Here is a 24931-nt window from a genome sequence, read left to right on the forward strand (position 1 = left end):
ATCTAACACACACACAGACTAGCTCACCTGCAGAGGAAATTACCTGCAGCATATCTCTACACCTGGACACTGGGGCTGACCGACCAGGGGAGGTAGGGAGAGAAAGAGAGAGAGAGAGAGAGAGGAGGGGAGAGAGGGAGGGAAGGAGAGAGAGAGAGAGAGAGAGAGAGAGAGAAGGGGAGAGAGAGAGAGAGAGAGAGGAGGGGAGAGAGGGAGGGAGGGAAGGAGAGAGAGAGAGAGAGAGAGAAGGAGAGAGAGAGAGAGAGAGAGAGGAGGGGAGAGAGGGAGGGAAGGAGAGAGAGAGAGAGAGAGAGGAGGGGAGAGAGGGAGGGAAGGAGAGAGAGAGAGAGAGAGAGAGAGAAGGAGAGAGAGAGAGAGAGAGAAGGGGGGAGAGAGAGAGAGAGAGAGAGAAGGGGAGAGAGAGAGAGAGAGAGAGAGAGAGAGAGAGAGAGAGGAGGGGAGAGAGGGAGGGAAGGAGAGAGAGAGAGAGAGAGAGAGAGAGAGAGAAGGAGAGAGAGAGAAGGGGAGAGAGAGAGAGAGAGAGAAGGGGAGAGAGAGAGAGAGAGAGGAGGGGAGAGAGGGAGGGAAGGAGAGAGAGAGAGAGAGAGAAAGAAGGAGAGAGAGAGAGAGAGAGAGAGAGAGAAGAGGAGAGAGAGAAGGGGAGAGAGAGAGCGAGAGAGAGAGAGGAGGGGAGAGAGGGAGGTAAGGAGAGAGAGAGAGAGAGGAGAGAGAGAGAGAGAAGGGGAGAGAGAGAGAGAGAGAGAGAGGAGAGAGAGAGAGAGAGAGAGAAGGGGAGAGAGAGAGAGAGAGAGAGAGAGAGAGAGAGGTTTTAGGGAAGAAAGATGAGGGGGGGGGGGGGGGGGTAAGGCAGTCGTCACCTGACCATTCTATGACACTGTGACTTCCTCTATGCCATCGGAAACCATGGTAACGTCCTTTCAACCTCCCAGCCCGGCCAATCCCTCAACAGCTCATAATATCGACTCCACAACTCAACCTGCACAAGGACAAAACCATCAGGAGACTAAAATAACTATAAAACAACCATTGTGCCACCTGGGCTTTGTGAATAGACTACAAATAGCTAAAGTTTCCCCTCCAATTACTTAGGTGGGGCGATATTGCCCCACATTCTAACTTCAACTGGGCTGAATAGAACATGTGGAATATTGCCACATGGACTAAGAAAGAGAGACAGCGAGACAGGGAGGAACTAGAAAAAGAATGATAGTGATAGAAAGCATTTCTGACAAGCATCCCCACATTGGGAGACTGAAATGAGTTCACCCCTCTGTTTCTATCATCTCTCACTTTCTCCCTCCCGCTCTCCCTCCTGACTGCGTTCTCATTTTCCATCTCCTATTCATTTTTAACCACTTGTCAGCGATGCGACCCCCACTCTGCTTTACAGACGGAGTGTGTTGGAGGGCGGCGGTGTGCATTAGCGTTACTCTGCTCCGCCTTCGCTAGCTAGCTGGGTGTAAAAAATACCATTACAGCTGCCGGCTGTGGGGTCGTCCAGATCGATCCATTATGGAGCTGAGAGGGCCGGCTGGGACCTACTTTAACACTGCCAAAGTGAGTTAGTGTCATGGAGACGAGGGAGAGATGGGAGGGAGACGAGGGAGGGAAGGGGTAGGCTCGTAGAGAGTGGGAGGCATATGCTGGGGAGAGAGAGGGAGGGACGAAGTGATAGGAGTGGAGGGACGAAGTGATAGGAGTAGAGGGATGAAGTGATAGGAGTGGAGGGACGAAGTGATAGGAGTGGAGGGACGAAGTGATAGGAGTGGAGGGACGAAGTGATAGGAGTGGAGGGACGAAGTGATAGGAGTAGAGGGACTAATTGATAGGAGTGGAGGGATGAAGTGATAGGAGTGGAGGGACTAATTGATAGGAGTGGAGGGACGAGGTAATAGGAGTGGAGGGACGAAGTGATAGGAGTGGAGGGACGAAGTGATAGGAGTGGAGGTACGAAGTGATAGGAGTGGAGGGACGAAGTGATAGGAGTGGAGGGACGAAGTGATAGGAGTGGAGGGACGAAGTGATAGGAGTGGAGGGACGAAGTGATAGGAGTGGAAGGACGAAGTGATAGGAGTGGAGGGATGAAGTGATAGGAGTGGAGGGACGAAGTGATGGGAGTGGAGGGATGAAGTGATAGGAGAAAGAGAGTTGTCACCAACTTTGCATGGTGTCTACTCCAGGGTCGTCTCGGAGTGGACTTGTCAGTGTTAACGATGATGACAAGGACTGTTCCCCTGAAGAGACATAAGGAATACATTTCTATAGGCTATCTATACCCTGAGAAACACATCCATCCATGCATGCATGTGTGCCCACAACGGCCCAGTGCCTTACATGGAGGGTAAAGGCTGGCACTCTGCAGCTCTATAGGATTAAGGTCATGTGTATTTAGGGATGGCATTGTCTCCAAACTGACATGTCGTCCCTAAAGTGACACTACACACCCTGCCACGCAGGCTTAGGGTGGGTGGGGGTATTGACATCTGTATGTGTGTATGCATATTTACTTCCTACATACACACAGACATACCCATGGATACATAACAGTTAACAGAGACACTTAAGGGGACAGGAGTGACCTTGCAGACACACCCTCATGTCCCCACTCAGACACATCACACAGTGTGAGGTTGAACAGGGAACACACAGCAGATACCCAGCACATTGGTGTCCTTTCAGCCGCTCAGCATCCACTGCCCCCTGGCATTACACACACAGAACACCTATGTCATCCACTACCCCCTGGCATTACACACACAGAACACCTATGTCATCCACTGCCCCCTGGCATTACACACACAGAACACCTATAGCATTACACACACAGAACACCTATGTCATCCACTGCCCCCTGGCATTACACACACAGAACACCTATAGCATTACACACACAGAACACCTATGGAATTACACACACAGAACACCTATGGAATTACACACACAGAACACCTATGGAATTACACACACAGAACACCTATGGAATTACACACACAGAACACCTATGGAATTACACACACAGAACACCTATGGCATCCACTACCCCCTGGCATTACACACACAGAACACCTATGTCATCCACTGCCCCCTGGCATTACACACACAGAACACCTATGTCATCCACTACCCCCTGGCATTACACACACAGAACACCTATGTCATCCACTGCCCCCTGGCATTACACACACAGAACACCTATGGCATCCACTACCCCCTGGCATTACACACACAGAACACCTATGGAATTACACACACAGAACACCTATGGAATTACACACACAGAACACCTATGGCATCCACTACCCCCTGGCATTACACACACAGAACACCTATGTCATCCACTGCCCCCTGGCATTACACACACAGAACACCTATGTCATCCACTGCCCCCTGGCATTACACACACAGAACACCTATGGCATCCACTGCCCCCTGGCATTACACACACAGAACACCTATGTCATCCACTGCCCCCTGGCATTACACACACAGAACACCTATGGCATCCACTGCCCCCTGGCATTACACACACAGAACACCTATGGCATCCACTGCCCCCTGGCATTACACACACAGAACACCTATGGCATCCACTGCCCCCTGGCATTACACACACAGAACACCTATGGCATCCACTGCCCCCTGGCATTACACACACAGAACACCTATGTCATCCACTACCCCCTGGCATTACACACACAGAACACCTATGGCATCCACTGCCCCCTGGCATTACACACACAGAACACCTATGTCATCCACTGCCCCCTGGCATTACACACACAGAACACCTATGGCATCCACTGCCCCCTGGCATTACACACACAGAACACCTATGTCATCCACTACCCCCTGGCATTACACACACAGAACACCTATGGCATCCACTGCCCCCTGGCATTACACACACAGAACACCTATGGCATCCACTACCCCCTGGCATTACACACACAGAACACCTATGGCATCCACTGCCCCCTGGCATTACACACACAGAACACCTATGGCATCCACTGCCCCCTGGCATTACACACACAGAACACCTATGGCATCCACTACCCCCTGGCATTACACACACAGAACACCTATGGCATCCACTGCCCCCTGGCATTACACACACAGACTCTCTCTCCAGCTCAAAAGTGCACTAACCCTGATCATCAGCACACACTAATCAATGTCACACACGTTCTTCCAGCTTCCACTTCCATCCATTTCATGCACCCACACACTCACCAGAAACCCTTACATGTGGCCAACCCCCCCATGTCTTAAAAAAGACAACAGACACGGCAACATTACATCCAGGCAGCTACCAAAACAAGCTGAAACCATTTACTGTCATCTCCCCAGGAAAGAGGAAGAGAAAAGAGGAAGAAAGAGGACAGAGAGAGGAAGAAATAGCAGTGGGGATAGAAAAGCTAGGCCTTCATGTCTCTCGCTCTCTCACCCCCCCTTTCCCCACGCTCTTGCTCAGTCTCTTACCCTCTCCTTCTATAACCCTCCCTCTCCTCCTCTAACCCTCCCTCTCCTCCTCTAACCCTCCCTCCCTCTCCTCCTCCTCTAACTCTCCTCCTCCTCTAACCCTCCCTCCCTCCCTCCCTCTCCTCCTCTAACCCCCCCTCTCCTCCTCAAACCCCCCCTCTCCTCCTCTATCCCTCCCTCTCCTCATCTAACCCTCCCTCCCTCTCCTCCTTTAACCCTCCCTCCCTCTCCTCCTATAACCCTCACTCTCCTCCTCTAACCCCTCTCCTCCTCTAACCCTCCCTCCCTCCCTCTCCTCCTCTTCTAACCCTCCCTCCCTCTCCTCCTCCCTCTCCTCCTCTAACCCTCCCTCTCCTCCTCTAACCCTCCCTCCCTCTCCTCCTTTAACCCTCCCTCCCTCCCTCTCCTCCTCTAACCCTCCCTCTCCTCCTCTAACCCCCCCTCTCCTCCTCTATCCCTCCCTCTCCTCCTCTAACCCTCCCTCCCTCTCCTCCTTTAACCCTCCCTCTCCTCCTCTAACCCTCCCTCCATCTCCTCCTCTAACCCTCCCTCTCCTCCTCTAACCCTCCCTCCATCTCCTCCTCTAACCCTCCCTCTCCTCCTCTAACCCCCCCTCTCCTCCTCTAACCCTCCCTCCCTCCCTCTCCTCATCTTCTAACCCTCCCTCCCTCTCCTCCTCTAACCCTCCCTCTCCTCCTCTAACCCTCCCTCTCCTCCTCTAACCCTCCCTCTCCTCCTCTAACCCTCCCTCCCTCTCCTCCTCCTCTAACTCTCCTCCTCCTCTAACCCTCCCTCCCTCCCTCTCCTCCTCTAACCCCCCCTCTCCTCCTCTAACCCCCCCTCTCCTCCTCTATCCCTCTATCCCTCCCTCTCCTCATCTAACCCTCCCTCCCTCTCCTCCTTTAACCCTCCCTCCCTCTCCTCCTATAACCCTCACTCTCCTCCTCTAACCCCTCTCCTCCTCTAACCCTCCCTCCCTCCCTCTCCTCCTCCCTCTCCTCCTCTAACCCTCCCTCTCCTCCTCTAACCCTCCCTCCCTCTCCTCCTTTAACCCTCCCTCCCTCCCTCTCCTCCTCTAACCCTCCCTCTCCTCCTCTAACCCCCCCTCTCCTCCTCTATCCCTCCCTCTCCTCCTCTAACCCTCCCTCCCTCTCCTCCTTTAACCCTCCCTCTCCTCCTCTAACCCTCCCTCCATCTCCTCCTCTAACCCTCCCTCTCCTCCTCTAACCCCCCCTCTCCTCCTCTAACCCTCCCTCCATCTCCTCCTCTAACCCTCCCTCTCCTCCTCTAACCCCCCCTCTCCTCCTCTAACCCTCCCTCCCTCCCTCTCCTCATCTTCTAACCCTCCCTCCCTCTCCTCCTCTAACCCTCCCTCTCCTCCTCTAACCCTCCCTCCCTCTCCTCCTTTAACAGTACCTCCCTCTCCTCCTCTAACCCTCCCTCCATCTCCTCCTCTAACCCTCCCTCTCCTCCTCTAACCCCCCTCTCCTCCTCTAACCCTCCCTCCCTCCCTCTCCTCCTCTTCTAACCCTCCCTCCCTCTCCTCCTCCTCTAACCATCCCTCCCTCTCCTCCTCCTCTAACCCTCCCTCCCTCTCCTCCTCTAACCATCCCTCCCTCTCCTCCTCTAACCATCCCTCCCTCTCCTCCTCTAACCCTCCCTCTCCTCCTCTAACCCTCCCTCTCCTCCTCTAACCCTCCCTCTCCTCCTCTCTGTCAGACAAAGCGGTGTGGTGATAAGAATGGTATCTTTCACTGGCTGATTACAGGGGTGTGATGACAAAACAGATCTCTGTTAGAACTGGTGCCACCAACGTATTGTCCTGGCAACCCCCAGGCCACCGGAAGACGTGAAACTCTTAGAGAGCAGAGGGGACAGGTGACAAGGACCCCATTGATGGGAGGAGAGAAAGAAGAGTAGATGGGGAAAAATAAGGGTGTATGGGGGGGGGAGAGGAGGGAGTGAGGTCACGGGTAATGAAAGAAAGATATCCCCCCCATTTCCTTAAAGGAAGAGATCATATGGCATAATGGTTGTGAATGTGGCCACTATCTCTCCACACATAGGAGGCCTTTATGGCTGCTCAGGTAATTGTGGGGTATAGGGTTAAGGATCAGTTACTCTGTGTGTGTGCAGGTGCCCCTCTACCTTCCTGGGCAGTTGAAGGGACTCACCCATTCCCCCTCCGATTCATCCATCCCTCCACCTCTTACTACAACAGCTGGGGAAAGCCCCTCCTGCCCTGGGGGGTGCATGACAAGGAGTGGCTGCACTGAGCAGGTGACAATCCGTCTCTCTCAATTCAATTCAAGGGGCTTTATTGGCATGGGAAACATCTCTCTCTGTCTCAGTGAGCAGCAGCGTAAGCTGTGATAGTGTCAGGTATAGTGTCAGGTATAGTACCAGGTATAGTGTCAGGTATAGTGTCAGGTATAGTACCAGGTATAGTACCAGGTATAGTGTCAGGTATAGTGTCAGGTATAGTGCCAGGTATAGTGCCAGGTATAGTGTCAGGTATAGTGCCAGGTATAGTGCCAGGTATAGTGTCAGGTATAGTGTCAGGTATAGTGTCAGGTATAGTGTCAGGTATAGTGCCAGGTATAGTGCCAGGTATAGTGCCAGGTATAGTGCCAGGTATAGTGTCAGGTATAGTACCAGGTATAGTACCAGATATAGTGTCAGGTATAGTACCAGGTATAGAGTCAGGTAAAGTGCCAGGTATAGTGTCAGGTATAGTACCAGGTATAGTACCAGGTATAGAGTCAGGTATAGTGCCAGGTATAGTGCCAGGTATAGTGTCAGGTATAGTGCCAAGTATAGTGCCAAGTATAGTGCCAGGTATAGTGCCAGGTATAGTGCCAGGTATAGTGCCAGGTATAGTGTCAGGTATAGTACCAGGTATAGTGTCAGGTATAGTACCAGGTATAGTGCCAGGTATAGTGTCAGGTATAGTACCAGGTATAGTGTCAGGTATAGTGCCAGGTATAGTGTCAGGTATAGTGTCAGGTATAGTACCAGGTATAGTGCCAGGTATAGTGTCAGGTATAGTGCCAGGTATAGTACCAGGTATAGTGCCAGGTATAGTGCCAGGTATAGTGCCAGGTATAGTGCCAGGTATCGTGCCAGGTATGGTGGCAGGTATGGTGGCAGGTATGGTGGCAGGTATAGTGCCAGGTATAGTGCCAGGTATAGTGTCAGGTATAGTGCCAGGTATAGTGCCAGGTATAGTGCCAGGTATGGTGGCAGGTATAGTGTCAGGTATAGTACCAGGTATAGTGTCAGGTATAGTGTCAGGTATAGTGTGAGGTATAGTGTGAGGTATAGTACCAGGTATAGTACCAGGTATAGTGTCAGGTATAGTACCAGGTATAGTGTGAGGTATAGTGTGAGGTATAGTACCAGGTATAGTACCAGGTATAGTGTCAGGTATAGTACCAGGTATAGTGTCAGGTATAGTGCCAGGTATAGTGCCAGGTATAGTGTCAGGTAGTGTCAGGTATAGTACCAGGTATAGTACCAGGTATAGTACCAGGTGTGTCAGGTATAGTGTCAGGTATAGTACCAGGTATAGTGTCAGGTATAGTGCCAGGTATAGTGCCAGGTATAGTGCCAGGTATAGTGCCAGGTATGGTGGCAGGTATGGTGGCAGGTATAGTGTCAGGTATAGTACCAGGTATAGTGTCAGGTATAGTGTGAGGTATAGTGTGAGGTATAGTACCAGGTATAGTACCAGGTATAGTGCCAGGTATAGTGTCAGGTATAGTGTCAGGTATAGTGTCAGGTATAGTGTGAGGTATAGTACCAGGTATAGTACCAGGTATAGTGTCAGGTATAGTACCAGGTATAGTGTCAGGTATAGTGTCAGGTATAGTGTGAGGTATAGTACCAGGTATAGTGTCAGGTATAGTACCAGGTATAGTGTCAGGTATAGTGCCAGGTATAGTGTCAGGTATAGTACCAGGTATAATACCAGGTATAGTACCAGGTATAGTACCAGGTATAGAGTCAGGTAAAGTGCCAGGTATAGTACCAGGTATAGTGTCAGGTATAGTGTCAGGTATAGTACCAGGTATAGTGTCAGGTATAGTACCAGGTATAGTACCAGGTATAGTGTCAGGTATAGTGTCAGGTATAGTACCAGGTATAGTGTCAGGTATAGTGTCAGGTATAGTGTCAGGTATAGTGTCAGGTATAGTACCAGGTATAGTGTCAGGTATAGTGCCAGGTATAGTGTCAGGTATAGTGTCAGGTATAGTGTCAGGTATAGTACCAGGTATAGTACCAGGTATAGTACCAGGTATAGTGTCAGGTATAGTGTCAGGTATAGTGTCAGGTATAGTACCAGGTATAGTGTCAGGTATAGTACCAGGTATAGTGTCAGGTATAGTGTCAGGTATAGTGTCAGGTATAGTGTCAGGTATAGTGCCAGGTATAGTGTCAGGTATAGTGTCAGGTATAGTGTCAGGTATAGTACCAGGTATAGTACCAGGTATAGTGTCAGGTATAGTGTCAGGTATAGTGTCAGGTATAGTACCAGGTATAGTGTCAGGTATAGTGTCAGGTATAGTGTCAGGTATAGTGTCAGGTATAGTACCAGGTATAGTGTCAGGTATAGTGTCAGGTATAGTGTCAGGTATAGTACCAGGTATAGTACCAGGTATAGTGTCAGGTATAGTGTCAGGTATAGTGTCAGGTATAGTGTCAGGTATAGTACCAGGTATAGTGTCAGGTATAGTGTCAGGTATAGTGTCAGGTATAGTACCAGGTATAGTGTCAGGTATAGTGTCAGGTATAGTGTCAGGTATAGTGTCAGGTATAGTGTCAGGTATAGTACCAGGTATAGTACCAGGTATAGTACCAGGTATAGTGTCAGGTATAGTGTCAGGTATAGTACCAGGTATAGTGTCAGGTATAGTGTCAGGTATAGTGTCAGGTATAGTACCAGGTATAGTGTCAGGTATAGTGTCAGGTATAGTGTCAGGTATAGTACCAGGTATAGTGTCAGGTATAGTGTCAGGTATAGTACCAGGTATAGTACCAGGTATAGTGTCAGGTAGTCTCTCAGATGTTCTTATCTCTCTAATGGCTGTCAGCTACAGATTCAACATTGATTAGACCATTAATACCAACTGTCTCTGTTTAATGGACTAAACACACTTTTAATGCCTAACGGCAGCAGTGTTCACTAAGTTTCTTTGGTGCCGTGACCTCTCCTTCTCCTCCTATCAAGAGGACACACGTGATAACTGTCTCATAACATGCCTGCATCGTCTCTCTGCCTCCGTGCTCTGTCGCCAGCAACAAAACAAGTTAGATCCCTGGCTTCTGATAAAAGTCACGCCAGCTCGGCACACACAAGTGGAAGGGGGGGTAAAGGAAGTGTTTTTCTCCAGAACAAGGAGCAACGTGTTTTCTTAACTGAGTCATAACAAAACAACTACCTATCTAGACTGTAGGGACGCTGTGATCCCTGTCAGAGAGATATCAGCACAGAGAAGATGAACAGCCTTTCTTTCTGTCTTTGTTTGTGGCCTCCAGCATTGTTTCTTTGGTCCCGCCGTACCACAGAATGATCCTGTGTAGTCTACCAGGACACTCACCTAGTCTACGTATGTGGAACATACAGACACACACACACACACACAGACAGGCCCTCATAGTGACTCTTCGGGACCAGATAGACAGTATTGATAATGGCGGCTGCATGTCCCATTGATTTTGTTTAGGATGGAAAAGTGAGACTTTGGCTGTAGAGCTTCCACTTCCCTCATCCCTGCCCATAAATGTGTATGTGTATACGCGTGTGTATGTGTATACGCGTGTGTGTGTGTATACACGTGTGTGTATACGCATGTGCGTGCGTGTGCGGGTGTGTGTGATCCAGTCCTAAGCCCCTGGGGAATGATTTAGTGGAGTGTGTACTGTAGGATACAGCACATACAGAGATAACATCCCAGACACTGGGGAGACTGTCTATGAGTCCCAATGACTGGAAGAGTCTCTACAGTGGAACTAACTTACTGTATGACTGATGTTACTGCCACTAAGCACTTATTCAAATCACAAGTTGCTGGGACCTTGGCTACATTAGCTGCAAAAAAACATGTACACACACAATCTGCACTAATCCATGGCAAAAATAACACACACTTGTCCTTTTGAAGGTAAGAGAAAAGAGATGTGTGTGTGAGATAAGAGGCGCCACACCGGTGGCAGGTCAGAGAGCTGAGACTGATAACGATCACTACCCTCCCTTCATCTCTCCTCCTCCTACCGCCTCTCCTCCTCCTCCTTCAGACAACGAGAGAGAGAGAGAACGAGAGAGAGAGAGAACGATAGAGAAAGAGAACGATAGAGAAAGAGAACGATAGAGACAGAGAACGATAGAGAAAGAGAATGATAGAGAGAGAACGATAGAGAAAGAGAACGATAGAGAGAACGATAGAGAGAGAACGATAGAGAGAGAGAACGATAGAGAGAGGGAACAATAGAGAGAGAACGATAGAGAGAGATAACGATAGAGAGGGGGAACGATAGAGAGAGAGAGAACGATAGAGCGATAGAGATTCTTCCTGGTTCAGACCAGGTAAGAATGTACTTTGTTGATGATTTAGGTTTTTGGTGAAAGGGAGTGAGATACCTCGTCAAAACAGGGCTTCAAGTGAAGATACAGTGGTGATAAAACAAACAAGGTTACTGTACCTTCTACATCCAAGGCCTTTACTATTCATCCACTCAATCACCGGATCATAAGACCGTACAGAACACACGGCAGAAATACCACAACATCATACCAGTCACATTGATCTTAACGGTGGCTTCACGATGACATAAAAACACAAGCACTAAATCCAATTGGGATTCTCACAAGATCAGTATAACAGCAATAACCCCTAGAGAACAACACTGTACGTGCCGGCTTTCATCTCAACATGATTGGATTAAACCCTAACAGCCTAACAGGATGAAGAAAAGGCCAAACGTAAAAAGACTATCTTTAAAGCAGATCAATCTAATCTAATTCACAGATGAGACCAGAAAGGTCTACATTAGGTCCACTCATCCAATCACAATGCAGGGTTATGATTATGGTTATCACTAGGGTGATTTCTGGCTTGGATACTGTGAAAAGTCAGACTAGATTATCATGTTGGTCATTATGTGGCTGGTTTTAAAGGGTTAATGTGATTGTGTGTCTGAACAGGAAAACAAAGGCTTGAGTGTAGGCTAGGCCCACAGCCAAAATGTTATGATCATTATGAAGAAGACACAGTTCACACAGGTCATGGGTTTTGCATTTATGCGTGTGTGTGTGTGTGTGTGTGTGTGTGTGTGTGTGTGTGTGTACACAGACAATCTGTATTGAACCAGGTACAGACATCTGTACACAGTCCCATTCCACAAATAAATAAATAGACACAGACAGACAGACAGACAGACAGACAGACAGACAGACAGACAGACAGACAGACAGACAGACAGACAGACAGACAGACAGACAGACAGACAGACAGACGGTAGAGTATATAGTAGCATGGTTCCTACCTGATCCTGTATCAATGACCGTCCCGTGTCCCCTCCGTTCAGCCACCAGCCGAGAGGAACCAGGCATGCTGACCGGCTCAGAACGCACCGGCTGGATCCTACACACACAGACATGTAATGCTACTATGTGTGTGTTTATTTATCTGCTGTTATGCTGTGTTTATTTGCAGATTTCATGTTATTTATACAGTATATATAATTAGTATCATTGAGACCTGTTAAAAATAGCATAAGTTACAGACAACTACAGCAGCATGATTGTCTACCTACCTGAGACTGTGTAGGTCCAGGTCATCAGTGTGGAAGTCCAACAGAGGCTGTTGAATGTCGCTGGGGCCCTGGGACTGCAGCACGGAGGAGGAGGAGGAGATGACCGTAGTCTGACCAGATGGGTGGATGGTCTTAAACTGGAACTGAGGACCCATCCACAGCCGACGGTGAGGCCCTGTGTGAGTGACTATCTCCACCTGGTAGGGGCCAGACAACAACGTTAGCAATAGCATGCTAGAAACAAAACCACTGGAATGGATAGTGCAGTTATCTTTGTTTTATTTCATTTAGGTAGAACTAAATACTGGTACTGTGTGTACAAACTGCTGAAAACCAGTTTCCCATTTGGGAGTAATAAAATAACTACTACAGCGTCACTGTCCACATCCGTTCAGGATGTAAACCTGTCAGACTAAAGCCTGTTGTCCACAGAGACAAGCCGATGTAGTCCCAGTGAGCTGGCGGGCGGGGCGGCGTGAGTTAGGGGAAGAGGAAATGAGGGAGACAGATTTCCATGGCAATGGGATTAGAGGACGAGCGTCAGAGCCACATTAGCGTCACTGTTTCAGAGAAATGCCACCGTGGCCGTTAAGGCTCAGGAACAGCTCTCTGCAGCGTCTGCCCCCTGAGAGATGGCATGGTGGGCATTAAGATGACAGCGTGGCAGACTCCAGAAAGGTCTGTCAGTAATGTTACACTAGATGGATGGGGAGATGAGGAGAGGACAGAACAATTCTAACTAGCTTTTACCTCTCTTTACACCCAATCCCTCTCTGCCCTTTCCCTCTCTGCCCTCTCCCTCTCCCTCAATCTCTCTCTGCCCTTTCCCTCAATCCCTCTCTGCTCTCTCCCTCAATCTCTCTCTGCCCTTTCCCTCAATCCCTCTCTGCCCTCTCCCTCAATCTCTCTCTGCCCTTTCCCTCAATCCCTCTCTGCTCTCTCCCTCAATCCCTCTCTGCCCTTTCCCTCAATCCCTCTCTGCCCTCTCCCTCAATCTCTCTCTGCCCTCTTCCTCAATCCCTCTCTGCCCTCTCCCTCAATCCCTCTCTGCCCTCTCCCTCAATCCCTATCTGCCCTCTCCCTCAATCCCTATCTGCGCTCTCCCTCAATCCCTCTCTGCCCTCTCCTTCAATCTCTCTCTGCCCTCAAAATCTCTCTCTGCCTCAATCCCTCGCTCTCATTCTCTCTCCCTTATCCCTTCTCCAACTCTCTCACTAAGAGCTCCTCTCAATCCTTCGGTCTTGTTTATTTAACACAGGCTCCCCTCCTTCCACACTTATGTCTATTTGGCTGTGGAAGAGCCAAGACAGGGGTGACAGCATAGGGTCTCATAATACGTCCATGGGGTGTGAGTGATAAGTGGTTTGGCACAGCTGTGTAAATTAGGCCACACACAGACACACAGACAGACAGAGGATTTCAGTGTGTGTACATTAGTGTCGACCAGCCCCAGAGATCAACAGATGCCATGGCTCTCTTCAGTGTCGGGGCGCAGGGCCAGATGTTGGTCTCTCACCTCCGCCCTCCTATCTGTCGCGCCCTGTCCTGACATACTGTGCCTGACAATATGAGTTATCACAGAGTTGTGTAGAGCTCACAGAACCACCAAAGGACTGTTGATAGAACAGCTTACTTGGATATGAAGTCACTGTATAGCACAGGAAGTGGAGGAGGGAGAGAATTATAGTCCAGTCTCCAGAGGCCTGGTCGCTACTGCAATAACCCAATAGAATGTGTCATGACCGTCAGAGCCTGACCTGATGACTTGATGGAGGGTATTGAAACCAGGAGGATAAGGGGGAATCTGTGGTGCTGCTTCTGGCATTGTTGTCATCTGACAGACTTGAGAGCCACTTACACTATTACGCACCAAAGCTTTGTCCCAAATGGCCCCCTATTCAATATATAATGCATTACTTTTGACCAGACTTATGGGCCCTGGTCAAAAGTAGTGCACTATAAAGGGAAAAGGGGGACATTTGGGACACAAGCAATGTCTCCTGAGTCGCGCTACATACAGGGCCCAGACAGACGGCACACACCAAAGGTCACGATGTGGCGCTTCAATAGAAAAAAGCAGATCCATCTGATTCTGAACACTGCTGATAATCTAATGAAGGAATATCATTTAATGACATCCACAAGACAGCGGTGCTCTAACTCAATCTATCCATTATCATCATACTATACATGTTTCACTATTTATCCTCCAGACTATTGTACAGAACAGAATTGACAGCATGACCTTGGAAGGATTGTTTCTACAGTGGATCAAGACCAGTGTTCTGTCTTCCAGTGCCATTTCACATTTGAATTTGAAAGGCGACGAGGTAAGTGTGTTGGGATAACCTGGAGGGCAAGTGGGATGCCATGTTGAGGAGCCTCATCCAATGATTTACAGGAGCTATTCAGTGTGAGAATTATAGTCATTTAAAATTCACTGTGCTGTTTCCTGAGGATAGCACTGCTACAACCTCCAAGTACTGTGGTATCTTTGTTGAGTGCAATAAGTCAGAACCTCGGCTTAACTAGTTTGTCTGACAGACACCACCCCCCCATAGTACTGTGTCCCCATCACTGCTTGGGAGTTTGAAGCACAACCTTATCAAAACAGCACAACTCCCCCTAGTGGCCTGGCTGCCAATCTCCATTAAAAAGACTTCACCTGGCCAAAAATAGGACAGCGCAAGCATAAATACGGCCAAGCTTCACTATTTTTGGTGCAGGAGATGGTAGAAAGACGGTAGTTGGTATGGCTCCCGGCAACACTATCATAGTGGTTACTAACCACAGAATAACATGGAAACATTTACCCCAATCCATTATATATGGCCAGAAATGATTACTGGAGGAGATGTGATGGTTCCTTGCAGAGATCAGGCTTCAGACATGAGGGAGTGAAGGGTTAACCAAGCTGAAGATAGTGGGGTCATACAGTTGAAATCGGAAGTTTACATAAACTAGTTTTAATGACTCCAACCTAAGTGTATAAACCACTCCACAAATGTCTTGTTACCAAACTATAGTTTTGGCAAGTCGGTTAGGACATCTACTTTGTGCATGGCACAAGTCATTTTCCAACAACAGACATATTATTTCACTTATAATTCACTGTATCACAATTCCAGTGGATCAGAAGTTTACATGCACTAAGTTGACTGTGCCTCGAAACAGCTTGGAAAACTACAGAAAATAATGTCATGGCATTAGAAGCTTCTGATAGGCTAACTGACATTATTTGTGTCAATTGGAGGTGTACCTGTGGATGTATTTCAAGGCCTACCTTCAAACTCAGTGCCTCGTTGCTTGACGACATGGGAAAATAAAAAGAAATCAGCCAAGACCTCAGAAAATAAATTGTAGACAAGTCTGGTTAATCCTTGGGAGCAACTTCCAAACGCCTGAAGGTACCACGTTCATCTGTACAAACAATAGTATGCATATATATGTCTCCTAGAGATGAACGTACTTTGGTACGAAAAGTGCAAATCAATCCCAGAACAACAGCAAAGGACCATGTGAAGATGCTGGAGGAAACAGGTACAGAAGTATCTATATCCACAGTAAGACAAGTCCTATATCGACATAACCTGAAAGGCCGCTCAGCAAGGAAGAAGCCACCGCTCCAAAACCACCATAAAAAAGCCAGACTACGGTTTGCAACTGCACATGGGGACAAAGATTGTACTTTTTGAACTGTTTGGCCATAATGACCATCGTTATGTTTGGAGGAAAAGGGGGACGCTTGCAAGACGAAGAACACCATTCCAACCGTGAAGCACGGGGGTACAGCATCATGTTGTGGGGGTACTTTGCTACAGGAGGGACTGGCGCACTTCACAAAACAGATGGCACCATAAGGAAGGAAAATTATGTGGATATATTGAAGCAACATCTCAAAACATCAGTCAGGAAGTTAAAGCTTCCAAATGGACAATATCCCCAAGCATACTTCCAAAGTTGTGGCAAAATGGCTTAAGGACAACAAAGTCAAGGTATTGGAGTGGCCATCACAAAGCCTGGACCTCAATCCTATAGAAAATGTGTGGGCAGAACTGAAAAAGCACGTGCGAGCAAGGAGGCCTACAAACCTGACTCTGTTACACCAGCTCTGTCAGGAGGAATGGGACGAAATTCACCCACCTTATTGTGGGAAGCTTGTGGAAGGCTACCCGAAACGTTTGACCCAAGTTAAACAATTTCAAGGCAATGCTAATAAATACTAATTGAGTGTATGTAAACTTCTGACCCACTGGGAAATTGATGAAATAAATAAAAGCTGAAATAAATCACTCTACTATTACTCTGACATTTCACGTTCTTAAAATAAAGTGGTGATCCTAACTGACCTAAGAAAGGAAATTCCCTCACAGACCTGTTAGTTTTTCTTTAAGAATCCCCCATTCTTCACTCATTACCTGTATTAACTGCACCTGTTTGAACTCGTTACCTGTATAAAAGACACCTGTCCACACACTCAATCAAACAGACTCCAACCTCTCCACAATGGCCAAGACCAGAGAGCTGTGTAAGGACATCAGGGATAAAATAGTAGACCTGCACAAGGCTGGGATGGGCTACAGGACAATAGGCAAGCAGCTTGGTGAGAAGGCAACATCTGTTGGCGCAATTATTAGAAAATGGAAGAAGTTCAAGATGACGGTCAATCACACTCGGTCTGGGGCTCCATGCAAGATCTCACCTCGTGGGGCATCAATGATCATGAGGAAGGTGAGGGATCAGCCCAGAACTACACGGCAGGACCTGGTCAATGACCTGAAGAGAGCTGGGACCACAGTCTCAAAGAAAACCATTAGTAACACACTACGCCATCATGGATTAAAATCCTGCAGCGCACGCAAGGTCCCCCTGCTCAAGCCAGCGCATGTCCAGGCCCGTCTGAAGTTTGCCAATGACCATCTGAATGATCCAGAGGAGGAATGGGAAGGTCATGTGGTCTGATGAGACAAAAATAGAGCTTTTTGGTCTAAACTCCACTCGCCGTGTTTGGAGGAGGAAGGAGGATGAGTACAACCCCAAGAACCCCATCCCAACCGTGAAGCATGGAGGTGGAAACATCATTCTTTGGGGATGCTTTTCTGCAAAGGGGACAGGACGACTGCACCGTATTGAGGGGAGGATGGATGGGGCCATGTATCGCGAGATCTTGGCCAACAACCTCCTTCCCTCAGTAAGAGCATTGAAGATGTGTCGTGGCTTGGTCTTCCAGCATGACAACGACCCGAAACACACAGCCAGGGCAACTAAGGAGTGGCTCCGTAAGAAGTATCTCAAGGTCCTGGAGTGGCCTAGCCAGTCTCCAGACCTGAACCCAATAGAACATCTTTGGAGGGAGCTGAAAGTCCATATTTCCCAGTGACAGCCCCGAAACCTGAAGGATCTGGAGAAGGTCTGTATGGGGGAGTGGGCCAAAACACCCTGCTGCAGTGTGTGCAAATCTGGTCAAGGACTACAGGAAACGTATGATCTCTGTAATTGCAAACAAAGGTTTCTGTACCAAATATTAAGTTCTGCTTTTCTGATGTATCAAATACTTATGCCATGCAATAAAATGCAAATTAATTACTTAAAAATCATACAATGTGATTTTCTGGATTTTGGTTTTAGATTCTGTCTCTCACAGTTGAAGTGTACCTATGATAAAAATTACAGACCTCTACATGCTTTGTAAGTAGGAAAACCTGCAAAATCGGCAGTGTATCAAATACTTGTTCTCCCCACTGTATTTGGCTAAGGTGTATGTAACCTTCCGACTTCAACTGTATCGCCATACAACTTATCTATCTGTAATGTAAATATCCCAACCATACAGTGCCCTCGGAAAGTATTTAGACCCCACAAATTTTTCCACATTTTGTTACGTTACAGCCTCATTCTAAAATTAATTAAACACACAATACCCAATAATGACAAAGCAAAAACAGGTATTTTATTTTTTTTAATACATTTTCAAAAAAATCTAACTGAAACATCACATTTTCATAAGTATTCAGACCCTATACTCAGTACTTTGTTGAAGCACCTTTGGCAGCGATTATAGCCTCGAGTCTTCTTGGGTATGACGCTACAAGCTTGACTCACCTGTATTTGGGGCATTTCTCCCATTCTTCCCTGCAGATCCTCTCAAGCTCTATCAGGCTGGATGGGGAGCGTCGCTGCACTTGTCTCAAAACCACTCCTGCGTTGTCTTGGCTGTGTGCTTAAGGTCATTATCCTGTTAAAAGGTGAACCATCACCCAAGTCTGAGGTCCTGAAGCAGGTTTTCATCAAGGATCTCTCTGTACTTTGCGCTGTTTATCTTTCCCTCGATCCGGACTAGTCTCCCAGTCCCTGCTGCTGAAAAACATCCCCACAGCCTAATGCTGCCACCACCATGCTTCACTGTAGGGATGGTGCCAGGTTTCCTCCAGACTGGGTTTCGTCAGACCAAAGAATATTGTTTCTCATGGTCAGAGTCCTTTAGGTGCCTTTTGGCGAACTCCAAGCGGGCTGTCATTTGCCTTTTACTGAGGATTGGCTTCCATCTGGCTTCTCTACCATAAAGGCCTGGTTGGTGCTGCAGAGATGGTTGTCCTTCTGGAAGGTTCACCCATCTTAAAGGAACACTGGAGCTCTACCAGAGTGACCATTGGGTTCTTGGTCACCTCCCTGACGGAGCCCTTGGTGGTTCCAAACTTGGCCACTGTGTTCTTGGGGACTTTCAATGCGGCAGACATTTTTGTGGGACCTTATATAGACAGGTGTGTGCCTTTCCAAATCATGTCCAATGAATTGAATTTAACACAGGTGGACTCCAATCAAGTTGTAGAAACATCAAGGATGATCAATGGTAACAGGATGCACCTGAGCTCAATTTCGAGTCCGTGTGTAGATTGCTGAGGAATAGTTTTTCTTTAATCTATTTTAGAATGAGGCTGTAACATAACAAAATGTGGAAAAAGTCAAGGGGTCTGAATACTTTCCGAAGGCACTGTATATCCCTCCAAACCACATCTCACGGCAGTACTCAGTGCCAAAATGACCACTATTTGCTATTAGATTAAAATGTAATCTTATTTCATGCTGTAATAGTGGCATCATGCACCGCTGGACAAAGACAAGGAATCTAAGAGTCAAGAGTCACTTAGTCCAAAAACTACCTATTAGCTCCTGGGTCATTCCACCAATTAGGTGCCTTTTGAGTAAGTTAACTTGGTGGAAAAAACAAACACATTCTGTCATAAAGAACACAAAAAACGTTCTCCCATCTCAAAAATTAGTAGAGTAAGTGCCTATTAAGCGCCAAATAAAGTAACAGGGTTGACCGTAACGGGGTTGACGATTTCATCCTAAATCAGCCATGAATCCTCTTGTGACAGGGGGAAAGGAAGCTTGGAGGGCAGGGAGTGGCGATTGAATGCAGGCTTCACAAAAAAAGTTTTGTCTATCTATGGGTGACAGGGTTGACATGTTATACTTGACACACTCAGTTTTCCACCAACAAACAACAGAAAATGGCCAAAGAGTAGAACCAGCTGCTTTTACACTAGGATATAACTATTAGATGTTTGTGATTTCTTTTGAAAAAAATATTTATAAAGGAATAGTTTCACCATATTAAAACGAGAGTTCAGTTCCTGTAACAGGATTGACCTTAAGATTATGTACAGGGTTTGTTTTTTTATACCTTAAAATGAATCACTAATAACATTAAATAATCATCTTAAGGAATGATTTTGTCAAAGCAACAACTAGGGCTTTACAATGACAGTAAAACATTTGAGACATGTTGGGGTTAAGTAGGTTAAGTCTTCCCAGAAGTCCCAGAAGAGGGACATGTCAAAATGCACAATTTGGGAACTTTATCAAGTCTTTATTCATTTAAAAAAATCTGGTTTCTTAGTGCTGTACAATATACACTGCTCAAAAAAATAAAGGGAACACGTAAACACAATATAACTATAATATAAGCAACACTGATTGACAATACATTTCACATGCTGTTGTGCAAATGGAATAGACAACAGGTGGAAATTATAGGCAATTAGCAGGACACCCCCAATAAAGGAGTGGTTCTACAGGTGGTAACCACATACCACTTCTCAGTTCCTATGCTTCCTGGCTGATGTTTTGGTCACTTTTGAATGCTGGCAGTGCTTTCACTCTAGTGGTAGCATGAGACGGCGTCTACCACCCACACAAGTGGCTCAGGTAGTGCAGCTCATCCAGGATGGCACATCAATGCGAGCTGTGGCAAGGTTTGCTGTGTCTGTCAGCGTAGTGTCCAGAGCATGGAGGCGCTACCAGGAGACAGGCCAGTACATCAGGAGACGTGGAGGAGGCCGTTGAGGGCAACAACCCAGCAGCAGGACCGCTACCTCCGCCTTTGTGCAAGGAGGAGCAGGAGGAGCACTGCCAGAGCCCTGCAAAATTACCTCCAGCAGGCCACAAATGTGCATGTGTCTGCTCAAACGGTCAGAAACAGACTCAATGAGGGTGGTATGAGGGCCCGGCGTCCACAGGTGGGGGTTGTGCTTACAGCCCAACACCGTGCTGGACATTAGGCATTTGCCAGAGAACACCAAGATTGGCAAATTCGCCACTGGCGCCCTGTGCTCTTCACAGATGAAAGCAGGTTCACACTGAGCACGTGACAGACGTGACAGAGTCTGGAGACGCCGTGGAGAACGTTCTGCTGCCTGCAACATCCTCCAGCATGACCGGTTTGGCGGTGGGTCAGTCATGGTGTGGGGTGGCATTTCTTTGGGGGGCCGCACAGCCCTCCATGTGCTCGCCAGAGGTAGCCTGACTGCCATTAGGTACCGAGATGAGATCCTCAGACGCCTTGTGAGACCATATGCTGGTGCGGTTGGCCCTGGGTTCCTCCTAATGCAATACAATGCTAGACCTCATGTGGCTGGAGTGTGTTAGCAGTTCCTGCAAGAGGAAGGCATTGATGCTATGGACTGGCCCGCCCGTTCCCCAGACCTGAATCCAATTGAGCACATCTGGGACATCATGTCTCACTCCATCCACCAACGCCACGTTGCACCACAGACTGTCCAGGAGTTGGCGGATGCTTTAGTCCAGGTCTGGGAGGAGATACCTCAGGAGACCATCCGCCACCTCACCAGGAGCATGCCCAGGCGTTGTAGGGAGATCTTACAGGCACGTGGAGGCCACACACACTACTGAGCCTCATTTTGACTTGTTTTAAGGACATTACATCAAAGTTGGATCAGCCTGTAGTGTGGTTTTCCACTTTAATTTTGAGTGTGACTCCATGGGTTGATACATTTTATTTCCATTGATAACTTGTGTGATTTTGTTGTGTGATTTTGTTGTCAGCACATTCAACTATGTAAAGAAAAAAGTATTTAATAAGAATATTTCATTCATTCAGATCTAGGATGTGTTATTTTAGTGTTCCCTTTATTTTTTTGAGCAGTGTATTAAAGGGCACTTAATTTAGTATAACAGGCTCTTCAAAATTCAATATTTGGGCACAATTTCGACTTAAAATGTCAAAGGGACGCAAAAGGCACTCATTTCCCCCCTACCGGCTAGTGCCAAGGATAAGTCCTCTATGAGAGAAAATAAATAGTTTGCTGAGTGATAGGCTCTTGAAGGGATGACTGTCCCTCTTTAGCCACCATAGGACATGTGAAGTGCAGATAATGCAAATGCTTTGATGCTGCTATAGATTGGGAGGGCTCCTCAATCCATTCCTGGTGGAACCCCAGAAGGTGCACATTTTTGTTATAGCCCAGCATTAATAAACCAGATCTATCCGGTAACTGAGCTTCAACCCTTTAGATTACCTGAATCAGGCGTGTTAGTGCTGGCGTGTTTCATGATGTTGACTTGGTTATCACTCAGAGGTGCCAGCCGGGCAGTGTCCGTCTCACCTGTGAGAGCCACTCCTCGTCCTCCTGTCCGCTGTGGTCTGACGTCAGGCTGTCGTAAGACTCGTGGCGCGTGACAGGACCCGGGCTTCCAGGGGGCACCACTGTGGACACAGAGAGAGGTTGATGGTGTTTGTTAGAGTGAGAGAGAGAAAGAAAGCGAGGGACAGACAGACAGACAAGGAGAGAGAGACAAAGCTCAAGTTTTTCCTGTTGGCTTGTTTCTCTGACACTCAGTTAAGAGAGCAAAAAGGGCATGGGTGTGCCTGAGTGTGTGTAGGAGCATGTGTAAGTGAGAGAGAACATGTGTACACACTCATGTGTGTGAGTGAGCGTGCATGTGTGTGTGTGTATGAGGCTCCGTCAGCAGCACAGGCAGAGAGGCACCCAGACAGACAGAGTATTAACACGCGTTAATAAGCAGGAGTGGAGAATGAAGCTCAATGTGTAAAATCTGTCTTTTCTCCTGGCACCTCAGGGCCTAGCACCCCCCCCCCCCCCCAGTCCGTGGTGAATTTGTTTAATGCAGGAATTACTAATAAAGTTGTTAAGTTCTCATCTGGAGCGCACAAGGCACTGCTGCCCCCTCTCTTGCCTTTTCTCTCCCTCGCTCTCTCTCTGGGTCTCTCTCTGGGTCTCTCTCTGGGTCTCTCTCTGGGTCTCTCTCTGGGTCTCTCGTGCGTAGAGCAGGTGTTGGGAGGCTTCTTAAGGAGGTGTGCTTGTCGGTTTGACACAACATACACAGCAGCGCTGTAACAAATACCTTGACTGACACTCTTCCACTGTGGAGAGGCTGACCTTATTTTCCTAAAAGCTTGTAACACACTGCTCTCACCTGCTCTGGAGAGACGGGTAGCGTGAAGGTGTGTGTGGTTCCTAGCCAGATACTTATGTTGCTCTCTAACAAAGCCTGCTTATGTTACTTATTAAACAAAATCATTACTACCCCTCCCTCCTTCCTTCCTTCCACTCGCTCTCCCTCCTGCTCTACTCTTGCTCTCTGACCCTTGGGGGCAATAGCTGTTCCCTAATTAATTATTGATGCTTTGGAGCAGTTGCTGGCTGGCTCGGGTTACGGCGTTGTGGGGGTGGGGGGGGCTTCCATTGGCCTGAGAGAGCCGGACGGACATGCTCCTGAGTGGGGAGGCAGTGGTCATCCCCAAGGGCCAAGCACAGACAGACCTCTGTGTGTGCGTGTGTGTGTGTTAGCGAATGTAGGGATATAGAGACAGACTGACCCCACCAAACAGTTAGAGACATAACTACCAGAGTGAGTGGCTGGATAAATATATAGATATATCAATAGACAGCCATTGGGTCTGCTGCTTTTAAGGTCTTCACAGACTTTCTTAACCCTTTACACTGGCGGGAATTGGCCTATATGGACACGGCTAAATTGAAATGTTTCTTCCAGAAGAAATATGAAAAGCATATGCATAAGCATGGTAGCAATTTAAAGGTAAGAGTTTAAAGATTATGGGAAAATTATTAGACCAAAGTTGAGGACAACAGTTTACCTGACACAAGAATCCAAACATTACACTGCTGATTTTGTGCAATTCACCGCTTTTCCTGGAAAATATGGGGTAGGTGCAACATAAAACAATGACAAGGGTTTGAGTGAGAGGACTAACTGGTGTCTCCAAGTGGTCACAGTTCCTAAGTCATTTCAATCTATTTTTATGACTCAAAGAAAAGTCTTCAACTATAAGGTGTTTAAGCTCTCCTAGCTGTGACGCTGAGGAACTACAGCAAGCACACTTGTAGTTGTTGGGAACACAACCCTACATCCTCGCCATCCCTTTCACAATTACTGTTGTTGTTTATGCAATCCAAAAACGGCCCATTATAAATCTGGGTCAGGTGGGCAAGCTTGTTCTGTCCAACATGACTAGTTATAAAATACGATCTTACAGTGTTAGGCTTTCACAGGGCAATTCAGAGAAAAATAACATCATTTTGATGTGCAGACAGCAGTCATGCATTCAGGAAAAGTTTTTTTCTCCCAGCGCAGCAGATGGCTACACTGGTCCACTAATACATGACTATTGAAGGCTCACTACACTACCTGTCTGAAACCGTGTACTATTTCATTAACGCAAGACGGCATAATTGCTTCAGTGATAGTTGATAGCAAAGACTACAATCTGAACTGACTCAGGCGGAATAATGTAACCATTCCTATGAAGTAGAATTATAACAAATTTATGGTGTTTACCAGGCAAATCCGATTGGTGTTATTCTATGGAAAATACCCTGTTCTGGTAACACACCATCAAAAAATAAAAGTGATTTTAAAAATGTTCCTAAGCGATCTTAATGAGCCTGTGTCTCTGTGTTCTAAGAGGAAGTGGTGTAGTTCTGCTGATCAGAGGAGACACACAGTGAGTGGTCTGGTCAAGGCCAGTAGCAGTAGGAAGTGCAGGGATGCATCCAAAATGGCACCCTATTCCCTTTATTCCCACTGGTCAAAAGTAGTGCACTATATCGGAATATGGTGTAATTTCAGACAGAGTTAGTTGTCTGGTGGATGACAGTAGCAGTAACAGCAGGTAAAGTGAGTAGACCCAGAACAAAGCAGGGCCAGATATTGATCAGGTCTGACTGATGACCTGATGATCTCTGGGGAGAGATAAGACTAATGATCTGAGGTGGTCTCTCTCTCTCTCACTGATTTGGGCAGTCCTTTTTGACAATTCGGAAGGCCA

General features: G+C 47.4%; 1 protein-coding gene across 7 annotated transcripts in view; it reads right to left on the bottom strand.

The window, feature by feature from the left end:
- LOC110503843 (breast carcinoma-amplified sequence 3) overlaps positions 1 to 24931 on the bottom strand; it is a 350355-nt gene that overhangs the window by 194451 nt on the left and 130973 nt on the right. For 4 of the 7 annotated variants that reach the window (XM_036961229.1, XM_036961230.1, XM_036961227.1 and 1 more), the window contains 4 exons: positions 22227 to 22327; positions 12319 to 12515; positions 12049 to 12146; positions 2181 to 2255 (listed from right to left, as the gene is read on the bottom strand). In XM_036961229.1, coding sequence (XP_036817124.1) covers positions 2181 to 2255; positions 12049 to 12146; positions 12319 to 12515; positions 22227 to 22327 — 471 coding nt within the window. The remainder of the gene's footprint in view (positions 1 to 2180; positions 2256 to 12048; positions 12147 to 12318; positions 12516 to 22226; positions 22328 to 24931) is intronic. The other 3 variants (XM_021582400.2, XM_021582402.2, XM_021582403.2) reach the window with 1 other exon arrangement.

The sequence above is a fragment of the Oncorhynchus mykiss genome, chromosome 24 (genome assembly GCF_013265735.2).
Source record: "Oncorhynchus mykiss isolate Arlee chromosome 24, USDA_OmykA_1.1, whole genome shotgun sequence".
In the NCBI taxonomy this organism is placed as follows: domain Eukaryota; kingdom Metazoa; phylum Chordata; class Actinopteri; order Salmoniformes; family Salmonidae; genus Oncorhynchus; species Oncorhynchus mykiss.